A 17,401-nucleotide genomic window follows, 5' to 3' on the forward strand; every position below is an offset into this window, starting at 1 on the left:
TCGGAGGCAGAGGTAGGAGGATCACTGTGAGTTTGAGGCCATCCTGAGACTATATAGCGAATTCCAGGTCAGCCTGGGCTAGAGGGAGACCCTACCTCGAAAAACTTAAAAAAAAAAAAAGTGGGGGAAAGCTATGTAAAATTGGTTGGCACAATGACTGTTTTTCTTGATCCTGAAAATACAGGACAACAAAAGCAAAAATACACACACTAAAACCTGACAACAGCAAAGGAGACAACGGTGTACAGAAATGACCTATGGATTAGGAGAACAGATTTGCCAGGCATGCATCCCATAGCAGGTTAAAGTTCAAAATATAAAGGAGACCAAACAATTCAACAGTGAGGAAATGAGAAATCCAATGACAAGTCAGCAAAGGATCTTAACAGACATTTCTTAAAATACAATGTACAAATGATCTGTAGATTTATTGCAAAAACACTCAACATCGCTAAGCATTAGTGAAATGCAGATTGAAACCATGATGAGATATCGCCTCACACCTTGCAGAATGGCTATCATGTGAAAGACAAAAGCAAAAAAAGGTGAGGTTGTAGGGAAAAGGAACCCTTTTGTGCTACTGGTGAGACTATAAGCTAAATCAGTCATCATGAACACCGTAGGAAGGCTTCACAAAACACTGAAAATATAGTTTCCATATGATCTAGCAATCCTACTTCTGGGTATTTTCCCAGAAATTTGATGAAGACACATCTGCCTTTCTTGCTCATTACAACATTAGTAACACTAGCCAAGTTGTGAAAGCAACCAGAGTGTCCACCACAGATGAATGGCTAAAGAAAACAAACAATATACACAAACAATAGGATGCTTCTAAGCCTTAAAGAAGAGACCGATGATATCATTTCTTGTCATGAATGAACCTGGAAGAGATTATACAGACTGAAATAAGCCAGGCACAGAAAGACAAATGTTCTCAAGGAATCTTCAAAGCAGTTGAACTTCTAGAAGCAGAGAGTAGAATGGCAGTTACAGAGGGATGTGGAGAGAAGGCAGGTACAGGGTACTGTAAGAGGATATTTTTTGATTTTTTTTAAACCAAAAAATGTAAGTTTTTGAAGTGATGGTTATGTTAACTAGCTGATTTAAATATTTCACATTGTATTTGAAAATTATAGCACTGGGGGCTGGAAAGATGGCTTAGCAGTTAAGGCACTTGCCTGCAAAGCCTAACAACCAGGGTGTGATTCCCCAGTACCATGTAAAGCCAGATGTACAAAGTGGCACATGCATCTGAAGTTTGTTTGCAGTGGCTAGTCCCTGGTGTGCCCATTGTCTCTCCCTCCCCCCCCCCACTTTCAAAAAAAAAAATAGATAAAAGCCAGGCATGGCGGTGCATGCCTTTAATCCCAGCACTCGGGAGGCAGAGGTAGGAGGATCGCCATGAGTTCAAGGCCACCCCGAGGCTACAGAGTTGATTCCAGGTCAGCCTGGACCAGAGTGAGACCCTACCTCGAAAAACCAAAAGAAAGATAAAATTTTTTTTAAAAAAATTAGCATCCACTTACTTTTGTTACATGTGGATGTGTGTAGTGTGGATGTGGGAATGCCCATGGTGTGTGTGCATATAGAAGCCAGTGAGCAACATCAAATATCTTCCTCAATTGTTCTCCACCTTATTTTTTTAATATTTTATTTATTTATTTAAGAGAGAGATACAGAAATAGGGACAGAGAGAGAAAATGGGCACACCAGTGCCTCCAGCCACTGCAAACAAACTCCAGATGCATGCACCCCCTTGTGCATCTGGCTTACATGGGTCCTGGGGAATCAAACCTGGGTCCTTTGGCTTTGCAGACAAGAGCCTTAACCACTAAGCCATCTCTCCAGCCCTCCACCTTATTTTTGTGAGATAGAGTCTCTCACTGAACTTGGGGCTCACTAAATTGACCAGGCTAGCCAGCCAGCTTGCCCTGGGGACCCTCTTGTGTCCACCTCTTGAGCCTGGGATTCCAGGCGCACACACGACTAGGTCCGGCTTTAACATAGGTGCTGAGAACCCAAACTCAGGTAGGTCCTCATGCTTCTACAATAAGCACTTTTTACCAACTGAGCCACCTCCCTGGCCCCCAGGTATCTATTTTCTATCCTATAAATTTACACAATTATAAGTTGTCAGTTTTCAAGGTTAAAATAGTATTAAAAATTCACAGAACCATTCAGCACAAACACTCTGTCCCCAAGCAATTAGGAGCCTGAGTCTGTTATAATGCTAAAATCATTTGTTCACACTCTCAGATCAATATTTGCATACCTAAGCCTTCCTTTGCCTAATCTCTTCCCACTCCGGGCCTAGCCCCTCCCCCCAGAGGCCGCTCACCTGAGCGTGCATGACTGTACTCGGTCCACCTGCAGAGTCCTATGAGGCATGGCGATGATCTCTGTGATCTCTGGGGTCCTCACGGGCTGCTCAGGATCCCTGTTGGGGGGAGGGGCGGTATCAGCACATCTGAAGTGCCTAGCTTTTTCCGTAGTTGTGGTCCTGGTCCCATATTGACTGCTTTATAAATCCTTGCCACCTTGGGTGCTTTGCATATCGCAACCACCTTGGGGCTGGCTGCCATGGCTTTGCTTTGACTGTTCAACTGTCCACGCTATGCTCCTAACACACTCTCTAGTGTCTGTGAATATATTTTTATTATCCCTTTTTAAGTTCTGATGTTAATGACATTCTTCTTTTGTCGTGTGAACTAAAGTTCCCAGAAAACAGCTGTGTGTGCTGCACCTATTTCCAGCAAGGCTGAATGGACTGATAAAGCCACTGTGGTCACAGAGAGATGGAATGTTGCAAGTCAGAGCCAAATTACCTGGGGCTGCCTTTAGCCCCTTAATACCTATTTATAGTCCTCCTCTGTGTTGGAGTGTTGGAACTAACATCCTTGTGCCTATCAGTTGATCAGGTGTGATCTTTTTTGGAATGTAAGAACGGACCCCGCCCCCCTTCTACCAATCCCAAAGCTAAGAATGTCATCAAATAACATCTGAGGCTTTTGGTGGAGATTCCCTGTCCCTTTGCCTTAACCCACCTACCTGATGGTCAGCCAATGTGTTTGAAAAGTGCCTTCACTTGTGACTTTCTTTTGTTCTGTAATTATAAAATCTTCATGGAATTGTTAACACGTTGGAATATGGAATTTGTTCCCAGGGCCATGGTCACTCATATTTGGCTCCAGAATAAATTATCTCTTATCGCCTTTGAGGTGAGAGCTGTGGCTTTTGTGTCAATGGTCACCAGAAGAATATACATATTGTATATACCTGCTCTGAGTGTAGTGAGTCCCAGACCAGAAATGAACAGAAGACCACCCACATAAAACTTTAAAAGGAAAGTTTTTATTAAGCTGCCTGGCCACTGTACCCTCACAGCAAAGAGAAGAGCAGCCCCGTCCTACCTCTACAATGAGTTTTTAAAGGCAAAAATGACAATGTCCTATCCCTCACTCTTCAGTCGCTCCCTCACCCCAATTATCTTTTGCAAGAGCAAGCAAACACAACACCAGATGAAGCTCCTAAGGAATACCAGGCCACCTTGACCTTGGGGCAAGACTAACATCAGATGTCCTTACTGGAATCATGCCCTCAGGCTAGTAGTTACTGCTCTGTGTTAATCTTCAATCTCTTATGGATCTTTGAGAATGTCAAGATGGCTGAGTGGCCCAAGATGGCTTCTCTTAGGTCTGTTTACCAGAGGTTGTTTCATGTGCATGGGTGTGTATCATATATATATGTATATCATATAGATACTTTAGTAGACATTATATATATAACTAGTTTATAATCTACATTAATGGTTTCCAAGTTGCATTTCAAAAAAAATAAATAAATAAAGGCATTGTCACTTTAAGCACTCAGAAGGCTGAGGTAGGAGGATTGCCATGAGTTTGAGGCCAGTCCGGGACATACAGTGAGTTCCATGTCAACCTGGCTTCCATAAATTAAAAAAAAATTTGTCACCAATAATGATTTTTTTTTCATTTTTATATATTCTGAACATTTGTGTTTTTCATGTAAGCATGGCTTGAAAAAAGCATTTCATTACTGAAAGTATTCTTTAGAAATTGTAAAGTTCAGGAGTGACCAAGACCATGCAAACCACTCTGAAAAAAAACGAAAGCTTTTCTTCAGGAAAAACATGAGCTGCCAGGACTGACTCTCGAGAGTGGAGCACAGCCAACCTGAAATTCCAGAAAGTGCACTTTATAGGGCTTCTTCAGTTGGGGAAGGTGAGGAAGGGAAAAGAACTTTTTACTTTTCATTAGCCATTTCAAATAGCTAGGGTGTGAGACCAGAACAGTGAGCCAGCAACTTATGAGATAAGGGGGCAGGAAATCATGACCTGGGGGGGCATTATTAGGCAAGAAAGGGATAATGGCTGGGCAGTTTCTTGAGGAATATGGATAAGTCTCTGTCACCATCCTGCAGTCCTTGCTGACTCCATTTTGGGAGCCCGCCCAACCTAACAGAAACCACTGATAACATCCTCATATATTAATTTGAAAATACAATGTTTGATTATAAAAATGAACCAGAGAGATGAATTTTTAATTTTCTTGGGTTTGAACATATTAATATGCCTTTTAGGATACTGTAGCAGTTACTTTCTTATTGCTGGAACAAAACACCCAGCCCAGAAGCAGACTGTGAAAGAAATGGTTTGATTTCAGCTTACAGTTTCAAGGGGAAGTTTCATTATGGTGGGGAAAGCATGGCAGGAGCAAGAGAGCCAAGCATCACATCTCCACAACAGCTGGGAGGAAGCAGAGTGAGCAAGCTGCAGCAAGCTAGAGTGTAACACCTCTAGGCCCACCCCCAGCAACACAGATCCTCAGGCAAGGCTGTAAGAACTGGGTATTAAGCATCAGGCTTAATCACACATACATAAGGCCATAGAGAACATTGTACATTCAAACCACCGTAAACAACTCAGTTGCAAATCACAAACTTCAAATTAACTAATTTAAATAACAAAGGGAACTTTTCAATCACACAATTACACAAGAAGGTCCAGAAATAGGATCCAATTCAAGGTTGCTTTGATTCCACAGCCCAGTTACACTGTTACTGACTGCTGTCCTGCTTTCCTTCCCCTGTGGTCTCCAGCCTGTGCCCAGCTACCTACAAAAATGCAAAGCGGCTGCAACTGTTAAAGCCACAGAGGTTAAGTGCTTCCTGCACAAGCATGAGGGCCTGGGAAGGCCAGACTGATGCAGCCCCAGTTCAATTCCCTTGCACACATACAAACACTTGGGTGTGGCCACACATGCCTGGAAGCCCTTTCCTGTGCAAAACAGAAACCAGAGACCAAGAATCAGTGAGAGACTCCATCTCAAAGAATAAAATAGATGAAAAATGAGATGGGGGGTAACAGTGACCCAAAGTCCTTTTCTGGTCTCCATAGGGAGATGCATGGGCACTGCATTGGTACATGTATGATGTGCATATACTATACATGCTACACACATGCATGTACATATAAAACAGATTTTTTAACTTAAAAAAATATTTTTATTTATTTATTTAATCGACAGAGAGAGACAGAGAGAGAGAGAGAGAATGGGCATGCCAGGGCCTCCAGCCACTGCAGACAAACTCCAGACACATGCACCCCCTTGTGCATCTGGCTAATGTGGGTCCTGGAGAATCAAACCTGGGTCTTTTTGGTTTTCAGGTAAAGCTTTAACTGCTAAGCCATCCCTCTAGCCCAGATTTTTTAACTTTACAAAACAATTTTTTTTGAGGGAAGCCCAACAGACTGGCCTTTTGTTATGCAAGAGAAAGAGAGAGAGAATTGGCATGCCAAGGCCTCCAGCCACGGCAGTCAAACTCCAGATGCGTGTGCCCCCTTGTGTGTACGTGTGACTTTGCACCTTTGCGTCACTTTGTGCTTCTGGATTACATGGGACTTGGAGAGTCAAACATGAGTCTTTAGGTTTTGCAGACAAACACCTTAACTGCTAAGCCATCTCTCCAGCCCAGAGTTTTTAATTTATATTTATTTTCTTGTGTGTGGCACACACACCAGGGTCTCTTGCCACTACAAATGAATGCCTATCTGACTTTATACGTGGCTGGGGAGTTGAACCTTGGCCCTCAGGCTTTGCAAGCAAGTGCCTTTATCCACTGAGCCAGCTCCCTAACTCCAAGAAAGGTCTTTTTAAAAAAATATTTTATTATTTATTTATTTGAGAGAGAAAGAGACAAAGGGAGAGAGAGAGAGAGTGGGTGCGCCAGGGCCTCCAGCCACTGCAAATGAACTCCAGATGCATGCACCCCCTTGTGCATCTGGTTTATATGGGTCCTGGAGAATAGAACCAGGATCCTTTGGCTTTGCAAATGCCTTAACTGCTAAGCCATCTCTGCAGCCCAAGAAAGCTCTTTTTATGCTTGAAATTTTTATTATAAAATGGTTACCCAGGCCCAGAAAAGCAAACTTTGCATGTTCTCCCTCATATGTGGATCCTAGGTACAAATGACTGGACTTCTGTGTGAGTAGGAAGAAAACTCAGTATCAGAGGCTGGTAAACTAGAAAAGAGATATAAGGGGAATAGAAAATGAGGGAAGGGGAACTAATAGGATGGTATTGCATAGATGTAAACAGAAGAACAAATTAGTGGGGGTGAAAAGACCTCAGTGAGGTCAGGGGAAGAGATTGAATAAAGGAAAAGTGGAGGGAGAGGTAATCAAAATCTAAGAGGATATAAATAAATCATATGGAAACCTACTTTTTTGGACAATGGAACACACAGGAGCCACATATTGTTACTAGAAAATTTTCAGTGCCAGGAGTGGGACACCTTCCTTTGAGTTGTTGGCCAGGGAGCTCCCTGATGCCCCCAAAACATCATAGGCCATTGCTGAGGCCCTTGGTTTCCCACCAGGAATAGATGGTAGTAACCTATTGCTAAAGATTCCACACACTTGGGCTGCAAGGTCCCTGAGAAAGCCTGCTGGAGCTGAGCTAAAAACCTCCCCCATGTAGACCAGCTGACAGAAAGCTGGAAAAAGCCATGCTGCGTGCAATTCAATGGGAGAGACAGAAATCACCAGTGAAGATACCCAACAGTGGACATTGCAAGCCTTACATTTGGCCAGCCAGGCCAAATGAGCCAACAGGTGCAATAGTGGCATATCTATTATGGGGAAAACCTACCACCCTCTAATTTGACTGGAGACCCACTCCATAGGAGGGAATACATCCCTGATACTGAAAACCTACAACAGGGGTATTCATGAGCCCTAGGGGTGTAACATCTGCTGCTGTCTGGCTAAAAGTATATACTATGCTCACCAAACTGCCCAGTAAGCACTTCTCTTAATGTTCATATATTAATGCTACTCTCACTTTTGGTTAGAGTATCTTCTCTTTTCAGATGGCAGTGGGCAGTGACCTTGGGATGACTCAGAAGCCACCATGGTGCTGAGAAGAAGTGACAGAGGAGTGTGCAGCACTGAAATATCTCTATCACAACTTCCATGGCTCAGGGTCCATTGTGAAAGAAATGACAGAAAGAATGTAAGAGCCAAAGGAAGGGTAGGACTTCTTACAACGTGCTCCTCCAGACACAAAATGGCCTGGATATCCATGACCTCACAGTTCCTGACACTACCTACCCAAAACCATCATGATAGGAGGGTCAGATGATGACATCAAAATAGAAGAGAGGTTGATTGAGAGGGGGAGGGGATATGATGGGAGTGGAGTTTCAAAGGGGAAAGTGGGGGGAGGAAGGGAATTACCATGGGATTTTGTTTACAACTATGGAAATTGTCAATGAAAAATATTCAATTGGTTAAAAAAATAATAAAATTTGTATTTTTTAAGTTTTTGTAGTTCTTTTTTTGAGATTGTCTCAAAAGCAATTTAGGTTAATTTTTTGGCATGTCTATGATGTGAATACATGTATGTATGCATGTTTATGCATGTGGGTGAACATGTGTATGTAGGTGGAGCCCCACCATCAGAAATCAAGATCAGATGTCTGCCTTTATCACTGTCCACCTTTTTATTTATGTATTTTGTTTAGGTTGCTTTGTTTCGTTTTTTAGTTTTTTGAGGTAGGATCTCACTATGGCCCAGGCTCAGGCTGATCTGGAATTCACTATGTAGTCTCAGGGTAGCCTTGAACTCATGGTGATTCTCCTACCTCTACCTCTGCCTCCTGAGTGCTGGGATTAAAGGTGTGCACCACCATGCAAGCCCTTTTTCTTTTTAATTTTTTGAGATATGGTCTCACTCTAGCCCAGACTGACCTGGAACACACTCTATAGCCGCAGACCTAAAGCTCACAGCAATTCTCTAGCATAGCTACAGAGAGAATGGACATACCAGAGCCTCTAGCTTCTGCAAATGGACTCCAGATGTATGTGCCACTTTGTGCATCTGGCTCTATGTGGGTACCAGGGAATCAAACTCAGATTGTTAGGCTTTGCAAGCAAGCATCTTAACCACTGAGCCATCTCTCCAGCCCTCATTAAAAAAAATGTGTGTGTGTGTGTGTGTGTGTGTGTGTGTGTGTGTGTGTGTGTGTGTATCTATCTTTTATTCCCTTTCCACTGTTCCGATCTCCCTAGGACTGTCCTCAGTAGGGTTACTGGATTCACTGCGAGGTCATGGAGACCTCAGTCAGTCTCAACGGGATAGTGAAGGGGACCATGCCTCAAAGTATTCTTATCCACTTTGTTTCTACCACAATCTTTCCACCCCCTGTTCCACAATATTCCCTGAGCCACAACAGACCTGTTAGCAGTCTGAGTTAGTGTTGAGTTCTTTGTAGCCTCTGGATTTCTGCTTTGATAGGTTTTGCTGGATCACTGTGTTTGCCACAATCACCCTGGAACTGGTTGTCAGGCTACCAGTAAGAGCAGCGTTCCACTGAAAGTTCTCCTGGGCCCCGGTAGATGTGGTAGGGGTTCAGGACTCATGATGAGCAGTCCACTGTCTTCTTATCTTATAGATGGAATTTTTATTCCTCCATTTTCTCTGCCACCCACAAAATAAAACAGATTCCCCAACCAAGAGTGACAGCAGCTTGGGTACGCAAAGTTAGGTAAGAGCCATTTTTGTGTGCAAGCCCAGTCTTCTTCTTCACAGAGCGGTGGGGGCTTCCCTCTGAAGTGTATGAGATTCCTGACTATGGGATTCTGACTTGGTTTCCAGTACCAGATATGAGTTCTTTGCCACTGAGTGGGCCTCGTGTCCAATCAGAGAACAGTTGGTTACCCACAGAGGCTGTGTGCCGCTATTGCACAAGTGTGTACCTCTTGTCTGGCTGGTTGATTTCAGAGTCTGAAGAGTCCCCTACTTATTCATGCAGTTGGTGACTGTTTTCTTCAAGCAGCTCCCGTAGGGTTTTCCAGCACTAAGAGGGCTAGCTAGGAAGGAGCTAGTTTTCCTTTACATTCCAGCATGGTTTTCCAATGCCCTGTGTCTGAGGCCTGTACTACCTTCAGTAATATGATCTTGCCTCTTAGCTCTGGCAGGTAATTAAGTATTTTAGCAATGGTCTGCATTGTTTTAGGGACCTCATGGGTCCTCCTGACCAACAGCTCGCTGTGGGGAGCAATCCAACTTTGGGCCTGGAAATTACCCGACCAGAGTCTATGGTTTTAAAAAGGTTCAACTTTTTCCCACCTTCTCTCCAGACTGTCTCTGCTCCCATATTTCTGATGCTGACTACCATTCACACTCATCTCTAACTGATCCCAGCTAGAAACCTCAGGTGAGGGAGTACATGTAGCATTTGTCTTTTAGTGCCTGTGTGACCTCAGTTACAATTTTTTTTTCCCCAATCCCATCCACTTACCTTCAGTTTCATTATTTCATTCTTCCTTACCACTGAGTAGAATGCCATTGTGTTTATATGTAGCACATCTTTATTATTCATTCCTCAGTTGATGGGCATCTGGGTCGATTCCAGTTCCTAGTTATTGTGAGTAGAGCAAAAACAAACCTAGCTGAGCAAGTATGTGTGCAGTAAAGAGCATCTCTCACTGAGCCCGGAGCTCACTGGTTCAACTGGACTGACTAGTGGGCAAGCCCCAGGGATCCTCCTGAGACTGACTCCACAGTGCTGGAATTACAGGCGCAAACACCGCATCTGACGTTGTATGTGGGTGCTGGGAATCTGAAGTCAGATTCTCGTGCTACAGACGAGCGAGCATGTTACCAACCTGGCCATCTCCCCAGTTGCCCAGAGAAAGTTTCCCACATGTATATAATGTTCTTTGGTCATACTTACCTCCATGACTCTCTCTTATCTCCCTCCCACTCCTGCTGATCCCCTTCCTCTTCCCAACTAGCCCCCCAGAAAGGGAGTTTCTGTGTGTCAGTGATCCAAGCAAGAATTCACCCTGACTGGACTAGACTAGGTCATGTGTCAACCTCTGAATCAACGACCATCTCCTGAGAAATATGCCTTTACAAACATCCTGTAAGTTGAATTGTATGTCCCTTCAAAGCACACTGGCTGTCTATAAATGAGGTTGATAGTCAGACAAAAACTTGCGTGCTATTAGGAAAGAGGAGAGAATGAAGCCTTGGTAGGGAACTAAAAAGACGTGTCCTAGATAATTCCCTTCTCTTTATTATATATAAAATAAGATGTTGAATTTGACCAATGGCCTCAACCACTAATATGCATAAGTCATCTGGGTTCCGGTTCTGACAGGTTACCTTTTCATAAATTAGCACTAAAAATGGCTCTGCCTGAAGTGGCCCATGGCCCAGCACTAGACGCGATCAGGGTTACTTGAAGTGAGGGCCCAAGGACATGCACCAGTTTGTAAACTGTTGGTTACTTCTCTGTGGGGAGGTAAGGAACTTGCTCCAGAATACAAGTGAGGTGTGACTCTGAGCACAGTAATACAGCTAATTATTTTTCTGCAAGACATTCTTTTAAAAACATTTATTTATTTATGAGGAGAGAGAAAGAGGCAGATAGAGAGAGAGAATGGGGGCACCAGGGCCTCTAGCCACTGCGAATGAACTCCAGACGCATGTACCACCTTGTGCATCTGGTTTTACGTGGCTCCTGGAGAATTGGGCTCTGGTGCTTAGGCTTTGCAAGCAAGTGCCTTAACTGCTGAGCCATCTTGTCAGCCCTGCAAGACTTTCTTGATGAGAGCAACAATGCCCTGACGGGACAGCAGTGGAGTTTGGTTCTCCAATTAGCATAGTTACTTACAACAGTTGTTTATACTAGATGCTGACCAAAGGAGATGAGCGAAGGTGAGACATAGGTTCTTCAAGAAAGGAGTAAGGGGCTGCAGAGATGGTTCAAAGGCTTATCTGCAAAGCCTAACAACCTGGGTTCAATTTCCCAGTACTCACATAAAGCCAGATGCACAAGAGGTACATGCATCAGGAATTCATTTGCAGCAGTTGGAGGCCCAGGCGTGGCCATTCTCTCCTTGTGTCTCTCTGCTTACAAATGAATAAATAAAGAAATAAAGACAGGTTTTTGTTGTTGCTGTTGCTGTTGTTTTAAGAAAAGACTAAGGCCCTGAGAGACTTTTACTTTCAGTATGCCATGGTTACCAACCAAATAATGCAGCAACTTTCTTAATATGAAGCTCTGGGATTAGGTATGTATTTACAGGGAATTATATTCAGAAGTGGCTCAATGCCTCTCATAAAGGCTGAGCAGTAGGACAAGTCGGTACTGATCCTTGTTTTAGCTAGCCAAAGCATTGACATGCATTCCCTGGAACCAACTGTATTTCCTCCCACTTATGTTCCTCTGGGGTATGTTATATTACAAAGCATTATTCAGGGATAGCATTTCTAAAGTTCTATTGGAATGAGATAAAAGGATTTAGATATAGGGAATTACATTTATGAGCTTCAATTTTCATGTATTTTAGAGTAGATGGTTAGAAAAGCAAGGTTGGGTAAATGTGAAAAGAGAAAAGGAAGAAAAGAAGAGAGGGAGGGAGGGAGGGAGGAAGGAAGGAGGGAGAGAAAGATGGATGGAGGGAGGGAGGGTGGGAGGGAAGAAATAGACTTGTCCCAGCTCTTTCCTTTTAACCACCTGCCTCCCTTAGGCCTTAGCTGTTAAGTGTGGGTAACACTTGTACCTAATTCTTGGAGATTTTATGAGAACTACAGAAGTAGTTCCTCACACTCAGAACAATGCCTAGCTAAGAAACTAAAAAGAAGATAGTGGTGGTTTGAATGTGACCTGTCCCCCCTCCCCCACAGCATCACATGTTTTGAATACTTGGTCCCCAGCTAGTGGCAGTTTGGGAACTGGAGCCTGATGGAGGAGATGCATCACTGGGGGTGGACCTTGAGGCTTATTTGCTAAGCTTGCTGGTGGCAGCTAGCTCACTCTTGCTGCTACCTTCCAGCCGCTGGAGCAAGATGTCATGTCCAGTCTCTACTTTGCAATGTTTTGCCTTGCCGTGGTGAAAGATTTCCTTGAAACCGTAAGGCTGAAATAAACCCTTTCCTTCCATAAGCTGTTTCTGGCCCGGTGTTTGACCCCAGCAGCAGGAAGATAACTGCTAAAGAGACCATGGCAGGAGAGGAGGGGTCTTGAGAAGGCAGGGAGGGAAATAGGACACAGGTAAAAGTAGGCTGGGTGTTCAAAGTAGAAGGCAAGAGGATAGAGGTTGGAAATTAACAAAACACATTTGAAAATATGAAATTTGGGCTGGGGAGATGGCTTAGCAGTTAAGGAGCTTACCTGAAAAGCCAAAGGACCTAGGTTCAAATCCCCAGGACCCATGTAAGCCAGATGCATAAGGTGGCACTTGCTTGCAAAGCTTACAGCCTGGGTTCACTTCCCCAGTACCCACGTAAAGCCAGATATACAAAGTAGCGCTTGCTTCTGGAATTCATTTGCAATGGCAAGAGGCCCTGCCCCTCCTATTAATATTCTCTCTCTCCCTCCTTGTAAATAAACCGATAAATGAATAAATAAATAATGTCTTCTTTAAAAAAAAAAAAAAAAGCACTTGAATGAGGGCGATCACTGATGTTGAGTCAGCAGCTCTGTAATTTCAGAGCTGGTATCTCTGTGATTCCTCCGGCCTCTTCTAGTCGCAAATGACCAGGAGCAGTTGAAGGCATCTGAAGGAGAACAACCAGGAGAGAGAGCTGCAGGGCACAAGCCCATGCTTTGCTTTCTCTGCATGCCCATAGACCCAGGCTGGACCTGAGCTACTTGGCCACTCCCAGCTGCCAGGAGGCTGTGGGCACGCAGAGGGCGCCTCCTCGGACTTCAGGAGCAGGCTGTAGGCCAATAAGCCAGCTGAGCTTTCATAAGCTACTTTCCCTCGAATGTCTGAAATCCCCGCCACGAGAGTGAGATCTTTGGCCTTGGCAGTTATTTCTAGAAGGCCTTTGTAGGCACAGAAGGGTGATTTAAAAACACATATAGGTGTTAACCTGTATCTAAAGATAGACTTTGTTCAGTTGCCTAGAGCAAAACCAAATGTTAAGGGAATTGAGTTTCTTCTTTATTTTTCATATTTCTTTTTAAAATAGTTTTATTTATTTAAGAAAGGGGGGAAGAGAGAGAATGGGCATGCCAGGGCCCTGCAGCCACTACAAACAAGCTCCAGACACATGCACCACCCTGATCATCTAGCCTTCATGGGTTCTGGGGAATCAAACCTTGGTCCTTAGGCTTTGCAAGCAAATGTCTTAACCACTAAGCCATCTCTCCAACCCATAGTTTTAATTTTTGAGTGTGTGAGTGCACGCATGCGTGCATGTGTGTGTGCAGTGGTGTGCTATGTATGATCAGATGTTATCCTGGTTTGAATGTAAGATGGCCTCCATAGCTTCATGTGCACCAAATGCTTGGTTCCCAGCTGATGGTAGCTGGGGGAACATTGTGGGGCCTTTTATGGGAGATGGAGCCTTGTTGGAAGAGGCGTGTCACTGGATGCAGACCGTGACATTTTTAGTGCAGCCCTGCCGGGTGTACATAGGGCCAGTAAGTCATTCAGACAACCTCCTTCCTGCTGATGTGGAGATGTGACCCAGGCTGTCAGCTCAAACCTGTCAGATTTTCCTCACCATGATGAAGCTTCCCTTGAAACTGTAAGCTGGAAAGAAACTCTTTCTTTCCTTGTAGTAGAGTGTTTTGTTCCATTAAGGCAAAGTCCTTAACCTCTGAGCCATCTCTTCAGCCCCCAAAAGGGACTTTGAACAATTCATATTTTCTTTCCTGCAGAGAAAACCACAACCAACTTATAGTCAATCCATCTGTAGATGCTCTACAGTGTTTTTTAAAAATTTAACCAAAAAATTAACAAAGTAAGATTTAACAATATGTTATAAACATTCTTCCCTATCTAGAAGTAGATTTCTATAGACTCTTTCCAGCTGCTGCTAAATGAATATTCCATTATTAGCTTTAATCATTCTTTGCTACTGAATGATCATATTGTTTCTATTTTTGTTGTGTTATTTCTTTTCTTTCTTTGCCATTATAAATGGCATTGTAATGAACATCCTGAGGGCTAATTTGCCCTCCATATCCATGATGATTTACTCAGGACAAATTTCCAAATTACAGTTGTTAGATCAAAAAGTATGAAAAAGGGGCTGGAGAGATGGCTTAGTGGTTAAGGCACTTGCCTGCAAAGCCAAAGGACCTCCGTTCAATTCCCCAGGACCCACAGAAGCCAGATACACAAGGTGATACATGCATCTGGAGTTTATTTGCAGTGGCTAGAGGCCCTGGCATGCACTTTCTCTCTCTCTTTCTATCTGCCTCTTTCTCTCTCTGTCTGTTGCTCTCAAATAAATAAATAAAAATAAACAAAAAATATTTTTTTTTAAAAAAAGTACAAAACAGTACTGAGGAGGTGGATGCAATATAATGATGAGTTTGAAGATAGCCTGGGCTTCATACTGAGCTGCAAGTCAGCCTGGGCTACACCGTAGGACCCTGTCTCTAAAAGAAAAACAAAAATCTTACATACAGGGGGTTATATATAGCTCAGAAATAGAGCATTTGCCTAATATACACATAGTTCCCTGGCACTGAAAAAAAAATGTTATACCAATCTTTATGGCTTTGATCTCTTGAAGGTGGGGGGAATGAGTTCCTTTCATTTTTATACCCCTTTGCAAAGTGAAGAATGCTTCTGTTCATTTTGTGTAGTTTTCCTATAATACTAAGCTTCCCAAACATGATAGCATCTTCAACATGGAACCTACAACATACATGTCATCTCTGTGAATTGGTTGGCCACATTCCTAGCTCCTAACCTTAACTTTAACCTCGTCTCAGTGAATTTCCCTTGTGGATTAGACTTTGGTCACGATGCACTTATAGTTATGGCCTCTTTATATCAGATCGTGATATGGCTGTTTGGGAGTGGAGGTCACGGATAGCATTGAGCATCAGCTAAGTTTGAGAACCACTGGTTTTTTTCTTTCAAATTAAACTTTGTTTTAATATAAATAAATATGTTCACTACATTCCTACATTAGGTCAATATGGATCATATGATTGTCATCATATTTCTTTTTATTTTTTTGGTTTGTTTTTTCAAGGTAGGGTTTCATTCTAGCCCAGGCTAAGCTGTAACTCACTCTGTAGTTCCAGGATGGTCTCGAACTCACAGCGATCCTCCTACCTCTGCCTCCCAAGTGCTGGGATTAAAGGCATGTGCCACCATGCCTTGATCATCACATTGCTTGAAACTAAAACCTAAATCTTTCAATAGCTGCCTGTGTGCTGTTTAGTCACTAATTAATGGTTACTCATCACTGAATTTGTGACCTATGTGCTAGGAATATAATGATTAATAATTATAGTAACTGGCATGGAGAAACTTGGGATTAAGGGAAGCAGACAGATAAACTGATGAATCAACAATGTAACACAAAATATGCTATAGGACCTTTTTATTTATGTATTTATTAAACAGAGGAGGAGGGAGAGATGAAGGGAGGGAGGGAGAAAATGGGCATGCCAGGGTCTCTAGCCACTGCAAATGTACTCCAGATGCGTGTACCACCTTGTGCACCTGGCTAATGTGGGTCCTGGGGAATTAAACCTGGGTCCTTTGGCTTTGCAGGCAAACGCCTTAACCACTAAGCCACCCCTCCATCCCAGGACATTTTTTTTTTCTTTTTGGTTTTTCGAGGTAGGGTCTCACTTTAGCCCAGGCTCACCTGGAATTCACTATGGAGTCTCAGGGTGGCCTTGAACTCATGACGATCCTCCAACCTCTGCCTCCCGAGTGCTGGGATTAAAGACATGTGCCACCACACCTGGCAATCCCAGGACATTTTTATTACATGTAATGATAGCACAAATTATCACTTAGAAAATAGACATTGAAATAGCCTTTAATTCATTCATTTCAATAATCATTAATAGAACCAGACCCTCAATTTTTACTTGAAAGGATCATTTCAAAACGATCATAAAATAAAAATCATCAAAACAAACAAATAATTCCACTCATCACCCCAGTCCCTGGTTTTAGACAGGGACTCCATACCTGGCTTATAAAGGTACTTTTAAACAGCAATCTTAAATACCTTGAGCTGCTATAAATATTTTCATACTTTAAGGTTCTTTTCAACAAAATAGCATCAAAACATATCTTTTTTTTAAATCATCTTTTCAAGTCTAGTTACCATGACATATTTATTTTAAGTGGTAATGATTATTTTACTGGATAGATCTTTTTGCTCTGTTATCAACTGACTACTATTAGACATTTATATTGCTTGTTTTTATAACTATTAGCGATTTTACAATGGATTTTTTTTCATTTACATTATTTTATTTGGAAATATTTATAACAGTACAGTGAAACTAAATTTGAGACGATGTCAAGTTGCTTAGATATCACCAGTTTATTATAAAAGGCATGGAAATTATTTGCATGAGACATTTCAGAATTTCAGTGGAATGGGCAGCTTCATATGGTGCCATTTCAATGGTGATTTCAGTCTACATACTTGCCAAGAATGTCACCATCTCTAAATAAGAAATAATCCTTGTCGTCTAGAACTACTTTGGTGCCTCCATATTCTGGGAGAAGAACTTTGTCTCCAACTTTCACACTAACTGGTTGGATCTCTCCACCCTTTCCTTTAGAGCCTGATCCCACAGCTACTACTGTTGCTTGCAATACTTTTCCTTGAGATTTTTCTGGAAGCATAATGCCACCTTTGGTTACAGTTTCAGCTGCACTCCTTTCAACCATCACTCTGTCAAAGAGCGGAAGGAACTTTCTAAATGCTTGTCCTGCCATGACTCTGGCCGCCGCAGCTCAGACTCCACTCTCCCGCCGCCACCGCAAGGAGAGAGAGAGACCTGCAGACAGGCAGGACCGAGGGACACGTGAAAGAAAAAGGTTACAATGGATTTTTAAAAATATTTTTATTTGCCGGATGTGGTG

The 17,401-nt window shown here is 42.9% G+C and overlaps 1 protein-coding gene across 1 annotated transcript; it reads right to left on the bottom strand.

Annotated features, from left to right (window-relative positions):
* Positions 1-16,832: 16,832 nt before the first annotated feature.
* On the bottom strand, positions 16,833-17,254 carry LOC101593518 (10 kDa heat shock protein, mitochondrial). The gene has a single exon (XM_004660824.2). The coding sequence runs from the start codon at positions 17,252-17,254 to the stop codon at positions 16,946-16,948; it is 309 nt and encodes a 102-aa protein (XP_004660881.2). The 3' UTR covers positions 16,833-16,945.
* Between the last annotated feature and the right edge of the window lie 147 nt (positions 17,255-17,401).

The sequence above is a fragment of the Jaculus jaculus genome, chromosome 8, assembly GCF_020740685.1.
Source record: "Jaculus jaculus isolate mJacJac1 chromosome 8, mJacJac1.mat.Y.cur, whole genome shotgun sequence".
Taxonomy (NCBI): domain Eukaryota; kingdom Metazoa; phylum Chordata; class Mammalia; order Rodentia; family Dipodidae; genus Jaculus; species Jaculus jaculus.